Source organism: Pongo abelii, chromosome 5 (assembly GCF_028885655.2).
Source record: "Pongo abelii isolate AG06213 chromosome 5, NHGRI_mPonAbe1-v2.0_pri, whole genome shotgun sequence".
Lineage (NCBI taxonomy): Eukaryota > Metazoa > Chordata > Mammalia > Primates > Hominidae > Pongo > Pongo abelii.
This window is the reverse complement of record NC_071990.2, coordinates 111,737,382-111,755,362: the sequence shown is the minus strand read 5'-3', so window position 1 is coordinate 111,755,362 and position 17,981 is coordinate 111,737,382. Positions and strand designations below refer to the sequence as shown.

The 17,981-nt window shown below is 38.6% G+C and overlaps 1 protein-coding gene across 25 annotated transcripts in view; it reads left to right on the top strand.

Annotated features, from left to right (window-relative positions):
• Window positions 1-17,981, top strand: part of CDK19 (cyclin dependent kinase 19) — a 212,297-nt gene that overhangs the window by 179,854 nt on the left and 14,462 nt on the right. For all 25 annotated transcript variants that reach the window (XM_002817241.6, XM_054558033.2, XM_054558010.2 and 22 more), the window contains 4 exons: window positions 3,253-3,310; window positions 9,810-9,941; window positions 15,105-15,248; window positions 15,405-15,474. In XM_002817241.6, the coding sequence (XP_002817287.1) occupies window positions 3,253-3,310; window positions 9,810-9,941; window positions 15,105-15,248; window positions 15,405-15,474 (404 nt within the window). The remainder of the gene's footprint in view (window positions 1-3,252; window positions 3,311-9,809; window positions 9,942-15,104; window positions 15,249-15,404; window positions 15,475-17,981) is intronic.

Sequence of the window (17,981 nt, the reverse complement as noted above, 5' to 3'; positions counted from 1 at the left end):
TCAATATGCCATGTCTGTGTTTTTATGTCCTTACCTATAGGGTTCCATGAGCCTGAAAACTCTTTATTTTTGTTGTTCATGCTTATCCAAATCTTAGTTATCCTCACTTAAAGTCATCCAGAGTCATCTTCCTAAAGGCTATTCTGATGTTCAATGAAAAGAATCATTCATTCCATGCAATTTTTCTTTCTATATTGGTAATTTTCATAATCTGCCCTCTGCCTGCCTGCCTGCCTGCCTGCCTGCCTGCCTGCCTGCCTTCCTTCCTTCCTTCCTTCCTTCCTTCCTTCCTTCCCTCCTTCCCTCCTTCCCTCCTTCCCTCCTTCCCTCCTTCCCTCCTTCCCTCCTTCCCTCCTTCCCTCCTTCCCTCCTTCCCTCCTTTCCTCCTTTCCTCTGCTTTCTTTCTTTTTTTTTCTTTTTTTGATGGAGTCTCACTCTGTTGCCCAGGCTAGAGTACAGTGGCATGATCTCAGCTCACTGCAACATCCACCTCCTGGGTTCAAGCGATTCTCCTGCCTCAGCCTCCCAAGTAGCTGGGACTACAGGTGCACACCACCATGCCTGGCTGATTTTTGTATTTTTAGTAGAGATGAGGTTTCACCATGTTGACCAGGCCGGTCTTGAGCTCCTGACCTCAGGTGATCCACGTGCCTCGGCCTTCCAAAGTGCCTGGGATTACAGGTGTCAGCCACTGCACCCGGCCTCTTCCTTGTATTCTTAAAAGCAGTCTGTCTTTTCCTCCTGGATTTAAGCTCCTTAAAGTCAAGATCTTCATGTTTTATTTCCTGTTGTTTCCTAAAGGCCTGAAGTACAACACTTTATACATAATGGACCTTTGATAAATGGTTTTTTCTTTCTAATATGGTGAACCAATCTCATCTCATGTTTTCAGGTATCACACTCTGGTGATAATAACTTTCAAATCCAAATCTTCTTCTTCTCACTCCTCTGGCTAGTATGACTTAGGCATCTCACATTCTCAAACTCTTTCATTTTATTTATTATTTTTTGAGATGGGGTCTCACTCTGTTGCCCAGGCTTGAGTGCAATGGCATGCTCACAGCTCACTGTAGCTTTGACCTCCTGGGCTCAAGCAGTCCTCTCACCTCAGCCTCCCAAGTAGCTGGGACCACAGGCATGTACCACCATGCCTGGATAATTTTTTTTTAATTTTTTTTTTTATAGAGACTGGGTCTTTCCATGTTGCTTAGGCTGGTCTCAAACTCCTGGGCTTAAACGATCCTCCTGCTTCGACTTCCCAAAGTGCTGGGATTACAGGTTTGAGCAACAGCCTAACCATTTTTCAAACTCAATATGTTGTCGCCTTCTCTTTGTTGTTCCTTATTTTTAAACCATTACCTCTTATAACTTTTCTGTGTCCATAAAAGGCACCATTATTCTTCCAGTCACATAAACTTAAAACCTTGGTAAAATCTTTACCACCCTTTTTCTTAATCTTTTATCTTAAGCCAGTCACAAAGTCCTGTTAATTTTCTCCTCTAAAATGCTTCTCAGCTCCATACCTCCCTCGCCATTTCTGCTGACAAGACATTGGACAGAGCTCTTACCACCTCACACCCAATTTCACTCCCTCATCCTCTCCTGTAAACTCACTGACTGTAATATAACCGTCCGATTACTTCACTTGGCATTTAAGACTATCCAGAGTCTAGGTTCATCCTGCTACCCTCAACATGAGCCCTTTTCAGAATTTTTTTTTTTTTTTTTTGTGACAGGGTCTTGCTCTGTCACCCAGCCCGGAGTGCAGTGGCATAATCATGGCTCACGGTAGTACCCTGGCAGCCTCAATCTCCTGGACTCAAGCAATCCTTCCGCCTCAGCCTCCTGAGTAGCGGGGACTCCAGGTGCATTTTAAAAAATGCAGGCTAGGCTATTTTAAAAAATTATTTGTAGAAACAGAATCTTACTATTTTGTGTTTTGCCCAGGCTGGCCTTGAACTCCTAGACTCAGGTGATTCTCCCGCCTCGGTCTCCCAAAGTCCTGGGAGAACAGGTATGAGCCACTGCACCTGGCCCAAGTCAGACTTCTGTGTCTTATGCATACCTGGTCATATCCTTTTTCCACTTCCTATGGTGTCCTTGCCCTTCCTCTGCTCTGCCATGATGGTTCCTGTTCATTTTCATATCTGTCTAATGGACACCATTCCCACTTCCATCCCCAGTGAGCATTTCCCTTAACAATGGAATCTTTAATTCATCACTTCCTCCTTTGAATTAGTTTTTTAAGTGCTTTTTGTTTTCATTGAAACATTTTTAACAGTCAGCAAATTGAAAGGGATCTTTAAAGTAATCCAGTTTAATTTTGAACCCAAGACCTCAGTCTTCTCTATAACTCACACATAGCACTAGCTTTTAATATTACACAATCCTTCTTAGTTTTCTTTCTACTTATGTAGTAAGCGTCTGGAGGTTAGGAACTTGGTTTTTACTGTGCTTTTGTTTTCCCTCTTAAAGATTGGCATGGTTCTTTATCCTTAGAAGATGCTAAAAATACATTCATTGATTGAATAAATGAATCCAGTAAGTTAATAACACATACATTTTCCTTCAAAGACTTTGCAAAGGAGACTCACTCTCTCCCCCTTCCAAAGCCTATCTCAACAGTTTCTCTATTTCCAAGTGTCTACAGATAAGGGTGACTGAAAATATGGTAGATACATTTGCAGCCTACTCTTTTCTTTTTATAGTTCTGTATTAGCCTTGGTTTTTTCCTACATCTTGAAATTATATTTGGAATTTCCTACTTTTGCATGTATGATAGCTGATGCATGAATTTTAATAGAGTTGTTGGCTGATCATGTTTTTCTATGGTAGTTTAGAAATATTTAGGAAGGAATATTCCATTCAACTTATTCACATGAAGGTGATTATGTTGTGGTTTGAAATTTTATATAAAATTTTTCAACCACATAAACTCTATGCAGGTTTAAAAATTATTATTAGTTTTTTCTATGGGATGAATCTATTTAGAATGATAGCTTTAATTGCTTCGTAATTATTTGTATGATATAATTTTGAAAATAAGGTGTGTTTCCATAGCAAGGATGTTTATATAAAGTTAGTGCAACTTCAATTATGTCAAATGCTTAACTATGTAGAGGGTGCTTAATATTTGATTTACTTTTGATGAAAATACAGAAATGATTTTTTATATGATAAGAACTTTTCTCCATTTTAGAGCATGTCAAAAGAATAAACATGGTAATTTGAATGCTCTATTTTTATTTCTAGAAACCAGCAAATATCCTAGTAATGGGAGAAGGTCCTGAGAGGGGGAGAGTCAAAATAGGTAGGTAATTATTCCTAAAATAATTTATTTAAAAACTGAAGTTAACTGCAAAGATGGTTTCCCTTTTTAATGCCCTTATTTAGGTAGTTCATTTTAAAATTACTTTCTCATTATTTTTAGAAAAGATACTGGAAAATTGTAGACAGATAGTCTACAAAACTCCTAGGCTTTTTCCCAAAATAAGATTCTTTAGTTCTAAGTTGAGGCATCACTGGAAATTGACAAGCAAGTTCACAAACGCATTCATTCCCATACAGTAACCCAAGCATGTGTTTATGTCACCACCACTGTCCTGCACAGCCACCTTAAATATAATCCTGTAAATCTCACTTTTGTTTCAGGTTTACCAACTATTCTCTTCCTGAATATTTTCCTCCCCACCCTGAGCGAATACATTTAAACCTTCACAGGTTCTCCCTACATCACCATACCTGGCCTGCATGTCTTGCGCCAAATACTAACATATCTTTTCCAAATGGATATATATGTTTACAGACTCTCTTAACTGCCTCTCTTAGATTGAGGCACTAGCAGGATTCTTATTTGTATATTAAGATTTCCTTATAATCCTGAATGTTCTAAAAAAAGAAAAATCAGCATCATTTATACCTATTACATATTTGGGGAGAAGATGAGCTAAGAAATGCTTTATTCTAATTTCTTTTTTTGAGACGGAGTCTCACTCTGTTGCCCAGGCTGGAGTGCAGTGGCGTGATCTTGGCTCACTGCAACCTCCGCCTCCTGGGTTCAAGCAATTCTCCCTGCCTCAGTCTCCCAAGTAGCTGGGACTACAGGCTCCCGCCACCACGCCTGGCTAATTTTTTTGTGTATTTAGTAGAGATGGGGTTTCACCATGTTGGCCAGGCTGGTTTCGAACTCCTGACCTCAGGTGATCTGCCTGCCTTGGCTTCCAAAAGTGCTGGGATTACAGGCATGAGCCGCCACGCTAGGCCTATTCTAGTTTCTTTTACTAGAAATTATATTTATTGAAAGTTGAATGCTTTTTAGAAATATGTTAAAATAAAATGTGTTAATCAGCCTGGTTTCTTTGCTACTTAGAATATACCATGCTAAAGGTGATGCAAAATTGTGCTCACTTGACCCACTACAAATTCATGCTGCCCTATTTGAAGCCCACCCTGCTGTTTAGTTTTCTACTTCTTCAGTTAACTCTGTAGCCCAGTTGCTAAAGAAGCTGTTCTAAACCAACTTGCTTTTCTTTAAACACCTCTATCCTAAGTTTGCTGAGATTATCAGATTCATTCAAAAGTTTGTTGATGTTAATTAAGTAGCTGGTAGCTTTCTTTCTCTTCCCTCCCTCACTTCCACCATAATTTCTCACTTGTCTCTATTTTTATTTTACTCTTGCACTCCTTTTCTTAGAGGCATTTATTGAGTTCCTACTTTTTGCCAGATACAGGCGAAAGGGAGATAAAGGATGGTCCCTTCTGTGAGAGACAGTAAAATGAACAGTTTACTATACATTGCAATATGTACTTTCACGTTACCACATTTATTTTACACAACCACCCTCTGAAAATAAGGAAGACAAGATTTAGAGAGGTTGTAGCTTCCTCAGCCTGTCAAAGCTAGAATTTGAATTCCAAGTCCTGAGGTTCTTTCCCTACAAACATCCCTGCCTAGTGATATCAGAGCTGTCTGGTGTGACCTCACTGACCTCTACTCTTTGGCTGTACAGCCCTGCCCTTGAGAAAGCCTCTGTGAAAGAGAGACTCTCCTTTCCTGAGTCCTATCTACTAGTGCCCTTCCTAGCTTCTAAATGTCTTCCTACCTCATAGTACAATATTGCCATTTCCCCTTCTCAAGTTTCTCTTTTTCACCTTTAAACCTTCATTGTCCTTTTCCCAATTTAAAATAAATCTTATATCCATCTTGTTTTTCTTTAGCACTTGCTCTATTCATTTCCCTTTTTGTTCCTCTACTTTTAGAATGCATGATGTTCACTCTTTGGTTCCACTTACTGTAATTTGTTATAACCTGGCCTCTAATTCCATCCCTCTATCAAAAGTCCTCTCTAAAAGGACACCTGTGACCTCTACCTTACCAAATCAAGTGGCCTGTATTAATCACCTTTCTCCTTTACTGCAGTAAACCATTTGTTCTTCTGACAGTCTGGTTTTGAGGGTGTCTTCTCTGTTGGTCTATATGGCATACCATAATTCCATTTTTCTGCCTCCCACTTTTGCTGTGACTTTGCCTTCTATTCATTTCTTGCCTCTTACTCCTACTAACCTATTGTTTCAAGGCACTGGCTTAGGACATGGCTTCCCTCTAAAATTACTTCTTTAGGAAATTGATCCTCAGGATCATGGATTTATGAAAATGATTCTAAGATCTTGATACCAGAGTCTAATCTCTCACCCTAGCGGAAGTCTTTATTTCTATTTGGATATCTTGTGGTAACTTATCCTCCATTGTCCCAAACCAAATTCATCATCATCATCTTGTATTCCCCTTGTTTGTACCATTCGTCACATTTCTCCCAGTCACCCAAATCTAATTTGTTCCTTAGTACTCCTTAGCAAAATTCTGTACTCTGGCCAGGCCAGTTAGTTACCTTACTATTAAGAGTTTTAAGATTGTAATTCTGCCAAGATTAGGGATAAAACTAGGGTTAAAAGTAAGTAATAATTAATGATAAAGATCCAATGGACAATCAAGATAGTTTATTAAATGGATTTTAAATTTTGTTTTAGTAGCCACTATTGTTTTTTAAACATGAGTAATACTGATGCCTATGCCTAATGCTTTGATACAGTGTTCTTTTTTGCTTAAAAGAAAAGGATAGTTGGGCTGGGCACAGTGGCTCATGCCTGTAATCCCAGCACTTTGGGAGGCCAAGGCAGGCAGATCATGAGGTCAAGAGATCGAGACCATCTGGCCAACATGGTGAAACCCCGTCTCTGCTAAAAATACAAAAATTAGCTGGGCGTGGTGGCACGTGCCTGTAATCCCAGCTAATCGGGAGGCTGAGGTGGGAGAAGTACTTGAACCCGGGAGGCGGAGGTTGCAGTGAGCCGAGATAGTGCCACTGCACTCCAGCCTGGGTGACAGAGCAAGACTCCATATGGGGGCGGTGGGGGAGTGGGAGTGGGTAAGAAAAGGATACTTGCATGGAAAACACATTTTGCCCTTTGCTGTATCTGAGCCTTCCTTCCCATTCTCAGCAACCTAAAAACTTCCCAGGCCTTACCTAAAATGCTTATTGCCTTCCTCTTTTGCTATTCAAAATAATTCATCCTTCAGGATCCAGCCTAAGTCCCATTTTCAATTTAGTCTGCTTTTACAAATGTTTATTATACATTGTTCCAGATAACATAATAAAGGAAAAATAGACCTTCTCCCAGGGGACTTAGCATCTGGTAGAAACCGGTTACAACTTCCTTTATTCTCACAGTACTTATCACTTTTTTGCTTCTACTCTGTGTATTTTGTCATCTCACCTTCGTGTAAGCTCCTTAGTGGTAGACCTTGTTTGTTGCTGCTTTTCATCATTTGATACTAATTAGCACTCACACCAGAATTTTACTACCTTTATCTGTGAACTGGAACAATTTCATCCATGTGTAATTTTAGAAAGTCTACTGTTATAGTAATCTTTAGGCTAATTACCTTTTGTCTAAATTAGTAATTATTTGAAAAGTAGTTTGAAACTCTTTTAAAGTTCATAAAATAGACAGGAATTGTTTTTAAAAGTATGTATTTTTTCCTTCGGGCCTTGATTGCATCTGCGAGTGAATAGATGAGGCTTAGGTAAAACTGAGGAGGTAGAAAATAAGGAGAGAAATACTGGCTTTAGCTAACTTCACTTTAGAATGTTTTTCAATGGATGAAACAGCATTCCATCATATTACTTTGTCATCAACAACAATTGGCATCTATTAAATATATAAAACAGTGCCTTGAATATTGTGTAATATTGTAGAATAACAGGTGTAATATTGGTAGAATGAACTTGAATATTTTTATTTGCTATAGGGAAATGTAGTTTAAAAAGAGTAGGTATCAGCATAGGCTTCCTTTGGATAGCTTTAGTTTTTAAGAGTTGGATACTCCAAAGCATTCCCAAAAAAGTCTTACAAATTATTCAAAATCCAAAGAAACAAAATCACTACAGGCCGGGCTCAGTGGCTCATGCCTGTAATCCCAGCCCTTTGGGAGGCTGAGGCAGGCAGATCACTTGAGGTCAGGAGTTCATGACCAGCCTGGCCAACATGGTGAAACCCCATCTCTACTAAAAATACAAAAATTAGCCAGGCATGGTGGTGGCGTGCCTGTAATCCCATCTACTCAAGAGGCTGAGGCCGGAGAATCGCTTGAACCTAGGAGGTAGAGGTTGCAGTGAGCCAAGATGGCACCATAGCACTCCAGCCTGGGCAACAGAGCGAGACTCCGTCTCAAAACAAAAACACAACAAGACAAAAACCCAAAGTTTCTATAAATTAAAAAGATTTTTTGCCTATTCTGCTTATGTAAATGTAAATTAAAATTTTAATTTATGTTATACCGTAGCACATTAGTTTTAGATTAAATGACATTCTGTGGTTGAAAGTTTTATGTGCATTTATGCATTTTATAGTACATTGGGGCCCCTTATACAATCAAAATTTGTTATGTATATTATGTATTCAAATGATAGAGGCTTATTCTTGTGACTTTGCCTTTGTGACTTGCAATTATCATACGTATAATTTGTTGGATGTCAGATTTAGTAGTTAAGGAGGTAACTCCTAAATTATAACATGGTTTTTGTTTGAGTACTGGCATCTTTATTTACTGTCCCTGTGACCATAGGCAAGTCATTTAACTGCTTTGGGCCTTAGATTCTTCATCTCTGAAATACGGAGCAAAATACTGATTAAACCAGTGTTCTTATGAGGATTCAATGAGGTGAAATATGATGTATATGAAAGCCATTTGTAAACTGCAAAGGACTTTGTAGATAAAACGTGTTTGTTATTTATGATATCTTAAGAAAATTAGTTTCCAGGATCTTATTGCAGTAGTAATTTTTTTTACTACTTTTATATACCCCCAATATTTCAATTGATTAGCTTTGGTTTAGACCTTTGTTAAATGCTGAATTACAACAAATTATCTTTTAAGTGTTCTGTGTATGCTCTTGAAAACATGCATGTGATGTGCTGATTACCATTCAGCAACTGGCTCTCTGGAGCAAAAAATGTCCCAATTTGTAGCATTTGCTGTTTTCCATGTTGTAGATACTCCTACCATAGCCAATTCCAAATCACCAGTATGCTGTCATTGAATGCAGAATTGGGAAAAGATATGTATATATCAGCTCTTGCGAGTCTGTTGGATCTAGCTGCAGCACACGCTGAACTAAGACATAGTCAGGTTTTGTTTGTTTGTTTGTTTTGAGACAGAGTCTTGCTCTGTCTCTTGTTTGTTTGTTATGAGACAGAGTCTTGCTCTGTCACCCAGGTTGGAGTGCAGTAGCATGAACTCGGCTCACTGCAACCTCTGCCTCCTGGGTTCAAGTGATTCTCCTGCCTCAGCCTTCCTAGTGGCTGGGACTACAGGTGTGCGCCACCACGCCCAGCTAATTTTTGTATTTTTAGTAGAGACTGGGTTTCACCATGTTGGCCAGGATGGTCTTGATCTCTTGACCTCATGATCCGCCTGCCTTGGCCTCCCAAAGTGCTGGAATTACAGGTGTGAGCCACCGCGCCTGGCCATAGTCAGTTTTTAAATGGATAAGCATACAGAAGTCATCATTAATCAGGGAGACTTTTGAACTATTTTACATTTCAAAATCACTTAAGAATGTTTTTGTAACTGTCTCTGAAAGCCAGGAATCTGAAGTCAGACCTGGATTCTAATTCTGCCTCTGCACTTACTAGCTCTGTGACCTTAGGCAAATCAGAATATCTTTTTTGGGGGACAGGGGTTGGAGTCTCACTCTGTCACCCAGGCTGGAGTACAGTGGTGTGATCTCGGCTCACTGCAGCCTCCGCCTCCCGGGTTCAAGCGATTCTCCTGCCTCAGTCTCCCGAGTAGCTGGGATTACAGGGGCGCACCACCATGCCCAGCTAATTTTTGTATTTTTAGTAGAGATGATATTTCACCATGTTGTGCAGGCTGGTCTCTAACTCTTGACATTAGGTGATCCGCCCACCTCGGCCTCCCAAAGTGCTGGGATTATAGGTGTGAGCCACCCCACCAGCCCAGAATATCTTTAAGCTTCAATTTCTTTATCAGTAAAACAGGCATAATAATAGTATGTACTTCTGATGGTAGATAATAAAGGTATTATGAAGTTAATTCCTTTCTGGTACTTGTTGTAGACCTCTGGTTAAAAAGGGAGGAAAAGGATTGCTTTATAAGGTCAGCAGCTATTGTTGTCAACCTTGCATGGTTCTAATAGCATGTCAAACTGAATTTTACACTTGATCTTAGCCAAAAGGATGAGAAACAATCAAACTGAATTTTATGTTAATTTATTTTATTTTTTTAGCTGACATGGGTTTTGCCAGATTATTCAATTCTCCTCTAAAGCCACTAGCAGATTTGGATCCAGTAGTTGTGACATTTTGGTATCGGGCTCCAGAACTTTTGCTTGGTGCAAGGCATTATACAAAGGCCATTGGTAAGTTGGTCTAAAATGATTTACTATCTTGTCATCTAACGATCATAAATATAAAATGGTATAATAATAAAGCTACTTGATAAAAACCATTTTATACATTTTTGTAAAAGCCCTATTGTCTTCTATATTCCTAGATTTCTGGTAGATTTAGATTCTGGTTTTTTTTTTTCATTTTTATTTTTTTATTATTATTATTATACTTTAGGTATATCTCCCAATGCTATCCCTCCCCCCTCCCCCCACCCCACAACAGTCCCCAGAGTGTGATGATCCCCTTCCTGTGTCCATGTGTTCTCATTGTTCACTTCCCACCTATGAGTGAGAATATGTGGTGTTTGGTTTTTTGTTCTTGTGATAGTTTACTGAGAATGATGATTTCCAATTTAGATAGTTTACTGAGAATGATGATTTAGATTCTTAACTGTATAGGAGAATATGGTTATTTTAAAAGAAGAAAACATTTTCTTTCAGAGAATAGAGGTATCAGTATCTGATTCTGTTGAGTTGCTACAGAAACAATAACATGCACATTTTATTTTGTACTTAGTAGCTGTTGATCAGAAGAACTGGAGAGAAGTTTAGAATTGTTTTCTTCACAAAATGAAAAACAAAAACAGGAGTAGTGCAGTATTGGAAAGAACCCCTTCTATTTGGGGAAAAGTTAGTCACATTGTTTCCTAAGCAAGAAGCAATATAACTAATCTTTCTCTCTTGCCATTACAGTTATGAGAATGGCAGTTTCTCCATTAAGGTAGGAAATAGAGTCTGGGTAGATTAGCTGTGCTCAGCATCTTGCCATCTCATCAAGTTAAAAAAACTGAGTAAGAAAATCTGTTATAAACACACTCTCTGTAAGATTTAAAGTCTGCCTCAGAACAGTGGCTTCAGAGATTTGCTACCTGGTGACTCCAGTATCCTCAGACGGCCCAGCTGTGAATGGAGGGAGTCAGTACGTGCTGGCCCTCCTCAAACCTAGAGATTTCTTTAAAGGAAGGAAAAGGAGAGAGTAGGGGAGAGTACATTGTAGCTGTTAGAAGGGCTAGTTCTACAAGGTATCCAAATTTCTTAAGTATATTTCTTTAAATTTTCCTTTTATTGAATTTTCTGTTTACTGGCATTAGTCTCATATCAGTTTTGGCTACCTTTAGCTGTTTTTGTTGAATTCTATTTAATAAAGGCACTGCAAGTATAAAATTATTAAAAATAGACAAGCACAATCCTTTCTCTGCTAAACAAGCTTATGAAAAACCTGGTGATACCCAAAGAGCTACAAAGGAAACTCTCACACTTGGAAAGATTAGACTGATAATTAGCCTACTCATGGGTTAAAAAAGAACACAAAAATTAAAATATAGTAAGTCCTCATTCATTAAGACGTCTGATTTCTGCAAAACTCAGACACCAGAACACATTTAGATTTTGTCCAGAGACAGAGACTCTAGCACAGTGCTGGAATATTGTAAATTATTGATAAATACTGCTGAATAGTTTTGTTAAATTAGTGAAAAAGCCTCTGAGTAGACTGGTACGTGTTTGACAGTAGAGGAATGTGAGAGTGACATAAAACCCTTACCTGTGCAGCTGGGCCTCTGGTAAGGCAGCAGATCAGAGGCTACCAAGGCCAGGTGGTCATCAGTGGATAGTGGCAGCCGTCTGCAAAAGGTGAGGAAAGAACTACAGACAGCAAATGGAAGGGATGGAGTGGCCCTGTGAGTGAGGAGCTAAAATCAGATCCTGCCTGTGTACATTCCAACCAGTGACTTTTACTATGGAGCTGTATTTTTGAGACTTTTAGAATCATAAGTTTGTTTTTTCTGTCATTTAGGTCTCCTTACCCACTATTTAAAACAGTCAAATCCCTTAGACAACCTCAGAAGGAACCAGAGGATAGGAGGAGACTGAAAGTAAGCCAGAGAAGGGAAGAGTGTTAGTTGAAAGTAACAGGTGATGCCTTAGAACAGGTTAATGACAGATAACCCAGGACACGAGGAAGGGAGAAGAGGATGCAATCTCTGTAGAAATCCATATACCTTAGACTTAATCCAAACACTAGGACAGTCTATATCTAGAAGGGAGATTTCTTTTAGGAAAAGGCACATTCAGTCAAAACCTTCTGTTAAGCTAAATGACTTCCCACCAATGTCTGTCCCACTCTCAGAGAATCTAACACAGCAGGTCCATGCCCTTAGGTAGGTGATCCTGTTGTGCAGGACCCATATAATTTGAGAGCCCACACTTTGAGAAGCACAGTTTTATGAATATTTTCTGATTTATTTTTCTCTTGTTGAAATGAAAATAGATGCTTTTTTTTAAATAAATGTAATTGGATATGAATTGAAAACCAATTATGCTTCTTATTTCCTCAGGGTAAGGAAAAATGAAATTGAATTTTAACCAGCTTGCAACTCACTTGCTTGGTAAATGAAATTTACCGCTTAAAGATAAAAACATAATCATTAATTTCTAATTTTAGTCAATTCCCAATTATCCATTCTGGATAGAAGGTAGGAGAAAGTTAAGACAGACAGAAAGAATAATCCCCAAATCAGTTATCTTAGGGCTTCAAATATGTTAATAGCAGACATTTATAAGTACATACTTACTCACTTTTTCATACTCTTCTCCATACCTGGTCCATGTTAGAAATGAGTACTTAGGGCCGGGCAAGGTGCCTCATGCCTGTAATCCCAGCACTTTGGGAGGCTGAGGCAGGTGGATCACTTGAGGTCAGGAGTTCAAGACCAGCCTGGCCAACATGGTGAATCCCCGTCTCTACCAAAAATACAAAAATTAGCCAGGCATGGTGGTGTGTGCCTATAATCCCAGCTACTCAGGAGGCTGAGGTGAGAGAACCGCTTGAACCCGGGAGGCATTTGATATCAGTGGAGGTTTGTGGAGTGACAGTTGGGGAGGGGAGTGGCAGTGATGGTGACAAGCAGTGTTGGGGCGGGCGTGTTTATGGGTGTGTCAGGAGAACAAGTCATCGATAGAGGAAAGAAACCTGAGAAGTAGCTACAGATGGTGCAGGAGCCAGATGGCCTTCTGAAATTATAGGCTAATATGAGGCAGAAAAGCTTTGAATTTACTGCCACCTGCTATCTGAGGTTTCTTATGTTAGCAGTTCACTGGGAACTCAAGACCCTGGCTCTTGTCCTTTGAATGGAGGACAAACCAGGAATTGGCATGACCAGGCACATGCAGTAGTAGTCCTGGTATACTGCATAGTAGAGGTGATAATGAGGAAGAGAGATGGGACCATCAGAAGCAGCCATATCGGGGGAAGAGTGCAACCAGTATGACATGGGAGAGAGAAAAGAATTCAGAAATGGACGCTGAGCAGTATTATTACTCTACTCTGTAGTGATGGATGTTCATAATGATGATGACCTTGCTGCATCATTAAGGAGGATTACATTTTTTATAGCCTCTTATGGTGGCAGGCAATGGTGTAATTAAAAAATGGTTGTTGAAGGAATATGTTTCCATTATCCAGAAGGCTAAATTATGTGGAAGGAAACTGTACCTGAATGTGGTCAAATAAGTAAGGCATTACTGTATGGATTTTTCCATTTGGCAATTTGTTTTAGGAGAGAGCATTCTGATACGTCTTCTAGCTAATGGATATACAGTAGTCCCCACTTATCTGCTGGGAATATGTTCCAAGACCCCCCCAGGGGATGCCTGAAACTGCAGGTAGCACCGAACCCTGTATATACTATGTTTTTTTGATCTGATAACCCAGACGACCACTAAGTGACTAACCAGCGGGTAGTGAGTATACAGTGTGGATGAACAGGGAGATGATTCACATCCCGGGAAGATGGAGAGCATAGCATGAGATTTCATCACACTGCTCAGAATGGTACACAATTTAAAACTTATAAATTGTTTATTTCTGGAATTTTCCATATAATATTTTCGAACTGCAGTGGTTGACTGCAGGTAACTGAAACTGGAGGGGCAAAAACTTAGATGAGGAAGGAATAGTGTAATTAACCTTTTTCCTTGTTTAGCTTATCGCAGAATGTGATTCACATATTTAATAGGCTAGTAAACACAGTACTTTTTTATGCTATACCATAGTTTTTTGTTTGTTTTTTCCGAGATAGTGTTTCACTCTGTCGCCCAGGCTGGAGTACGGTGGCGTGATCTTGGCTCACTGCAACCTCTGCCCTCTGGGTTCAAGAGATTCTTCTGCATCTGCCTCGTCAGTAGCTGGGACTACAGGCGTGTGCCACCACACCCGGCTAATTTTTTGTATTTTTAATAGAGACAGGTTTCACCATGTTGGTCAGGATGGTCTCGAACTCCTGACCTCAAGTGATCCACCCACCTCGGCCTCCCAAAGTACTGGGAATACAGGTGTGAGCCACTGCACCCAGCCTCCCCAATTCTTTTATATGGTCTATACTGTCTGTCTAGACTCAAAACTTATAAATTCTACTCTATCATTATACATTGGATGGCTTTAAAAGAATTACATCACCATGTCTGATGATGATATTGTTTCAGTATATCAGATCTGTGTATTATGCCTGGTATTAGATTATCAATTGAATAATTTAATGATTAAATTATTAACAGTGGTTAGACATGGTAAGACCTTGTCTCTACAAAACAATTTTTTAAAAAATTAGCCAGGTATAGTAGCACACACCCATAGTCTGAACTACTCTGGAGGCTGAGGCAGGAGGATTGCTTGAGCCCAGGAGGTCAAGGCTTCAGGGAGCCGTGGTTACACCACTGTACTCCAGCCTGGGTGACAGAGACCCTAAAAACAACAACAAAAAAAGTGGTTAGAAAGACCTTTGCCTAAATCTAAAGAATTTGTTGCTTGCTGAATTGACTTTCCCCATTTATTGTCATCAGAAAATTTACAAGTAAATGTTTTTTATTACTTGGCTTTCAATTTGTTACATGATGATATAGCTATTTCATGTCATGTATATATATACACATACACACACACATATATACATACTTATATATACACACATACCCACACATATGTCAAAATACAAAGTACAATAATGTTTTCTTAATGCACTTATTGTACTTTGTATATTGATTTACTGAAAAGTATTTTTATAAGTAGGCTGGGATTATATCTAGAAATTATAACCAAGGAAATATATACAAAAACTTATGTTTCTTCCTTCCCAGATATATGGGCAATAGGTTGTATATTTGCTGAATTGTTGACTTCGGAACCTATTTTTCACTGTCGTCAGGAAGATATAAAAACAAGCAATCCCTTTCATCATGATCAGCTGGATCGGATATTTAGTGTCATGGGTTTTCCTGCAGGTAATTTATTTTCCTTTTTAAAGTCATATTTTGAGTCATATTTCAAAATCATTTCTTCTCAAAAGTATATTTTAATGTATATTTATAAACTAACATAATTAGGAGATTTTAAATTAACACATTATTTTCTATAACAATATTTAATTTTTTTGTAAGATAAAGACTGGGAAGATATTAGAAAGATGCCAGAATATCCCACACTTCAAAAAGACTTTAGAAGAACAACGTAAGTAATTCCACACGGTCTTAGTCTTTTTGTGCTGCTATAAAAAAATATCTTAGAGTGGGTAATTTATAAACAACAGGAATTTGTTTTCTCCCGGTCCTTGAGGCTGGGAAGTCCAAGGTCAAGGCACTGGCATGTTTGGAATCCCATGAAGGTTGCTTTCTGCTTCCAGGGTGGCGCCTTATTGCTGTGTCCTCACATAGGTAGAAGGGCAAAAAGGGGCAGATGCTGTGTGATGCCTCTTTTACAAGGCATTAATCCCACTCTTGAAAGCAAGGCCCTCAATTCTGGAAGGCCTTATCTTCTAATACTGTTGCATTGAGAATTAAGTTTCAACATGAATTCTGGAGGGGACATAAACATTCAAACCATAGTGCACATTAATTAGAGGTAGTAATTTCAAAGAGAATAGTTAAATTAATCTTTCTAAAAAACAGATGTAGATTGTTATTTAAACTAGAAACTGAGATTTTAGTGTATTAATTATGCCTGTGATTTAAAGAAGATATTCCAGATACTGTTAACATATATAGTTCAGGTTTAGGCTGCAGTATTAAAAACTTTTAAGAATTTAAGGGTCAATAAGTAGTTTATATCTGCTCTGTTTTAGCATGAATAAAGTTCTCAGTTCTAGGTCACAGTTGTGGTTTTATCTTTATCTGAGTAATGACTGGTGACTGACATGCTGGACTAGGAAACCTGGAAGGCTGGCAGAAGGAAGAACACGTGGCCTGGAATATGAGTAAAACAAACTGATGAAGACATTTACTTTGAGCAGAAAGGAGATTAAGAGTGATGGCATGTGAGGTGTTTGTTATAAATATGCACACCTACTGAAAATTGTGGAAGAGCTTCTCTACGGACAACTTACCAGGAAAATTTCAGGACAGGATGGCTTATAGGAACAAAAGCAGACATCATAAAGAGAAATAGAGAATGGCATTGATCATTTCTGACCCCTTTTTCTCACAGTCCTTGGTGGGGTCCTTTGCCTGTATCCATCTCTTAAGGACAGTGCTGCTATCAAGGTTCTATCCTGGGCTCTTTTCTCACTCTAGATATTTTTCCAGTCAGACTCTATGATTTTGATGGCCACAATTTACCATCAATTATGTGGATAACTCCCAATATTTATCTTACTCAGTTCACTTTTCCAAGTTTCAAAATCATTTATCTAATTGCCTTATGGAATCCCAACCTGAATGTTCTATAAATTCTGTAAACATTCAAAACCAAACTAGTTATTTTCATTTAACATTTTATTGTACCCTTGTTGGCAAGGGTACAATAAAATGGACATTCTGGCCAGGCACAGTGGCTCACTCACGCCTGTAATCCCCACACTTTGGGAGGCTGAGGTGGGAAGATCTCTTGAGCCCAGGAGTTTGAGACTAGCCTGGGCAACATAGTTAGACCCTATCTCTATTTTTATTAAAAAAAAAATTATTACTCATATGCTACTGGTGAGGATGAGTACTTCTCAAACTTCAGTGTACCTACAAATCACCTGGAGACCTTGTTAAAAATGTAGATTCTGAGTCAGAATCAGGGGTGAGTACTGAGAACCTTCATTTCTAATGCAGGCTCTCAGGTGATGCTCAGGTTGCTGGTAAAAGCTACATTTGTGTAGCGAGATTCTAGAGCACCTAAAAAAGGCTTTAAAATATGCATGCCCTTTGACCTGATAATTCCTGGAATTTATTCTGTGGAAGTAATCAGAGCTGCCACAAATAGATGAGTACTTATTATATACCAGGGTGGTGCTAAACCCTTTATCTACATTTTTTCGTATGATCTTCCTAGCAAATCTATAGGGTAGGCATAATTATAATTTCCACTTTTCAGATTCAGAACCTAAGGCTTTCTTAGAGATTAACTAACTTGCCCAATATCATACAATTGGTGAATGACAATCAGGGTCTACTAGGGGTCTCTGAGTCTCACATGCTAGGCAGTATCGGCTCCCTGCCATGCACATCAGATTTAGCTACAAGGACTTGTATGCTACAGCTATTATGAAAGAAGTAATACCCGTACCAGTAGGAGATAGGCAGCCACTCAAAATAATAAGTTTGAAGAGTATTTGACAAGAGAAAATATTTATGGAACAATATTAAAAAGCTGAGACAATTTTTTAGTAGGATTCCAATTTTATAAAAACAAAGCAAAAATTCCTGTGTTTTTACCATATATGTATATGCCACACACACACAAAACATCAAAGGGACATTATAAAAATTTTGTCAGTGGTTTTTTTGTCACTGAGTGGCTTGATTGTGAGTGATTTTAATTTTCTTCCTTATACTTTCTATATTCTGTAATTCTTTTTATCATGAACATATATTACCTATTTTTAGACCTTTTAATTTGAAATATTTCATATGTAGGAAAGAATATATAATGAAAAAATATCTAATATATTTAGAATAATAAAATGAATACCCCTTTGCTCACCTCTGAACCTAAGAATTAGAACATCACTAAGATTACTAAAGTACCCTGTATGC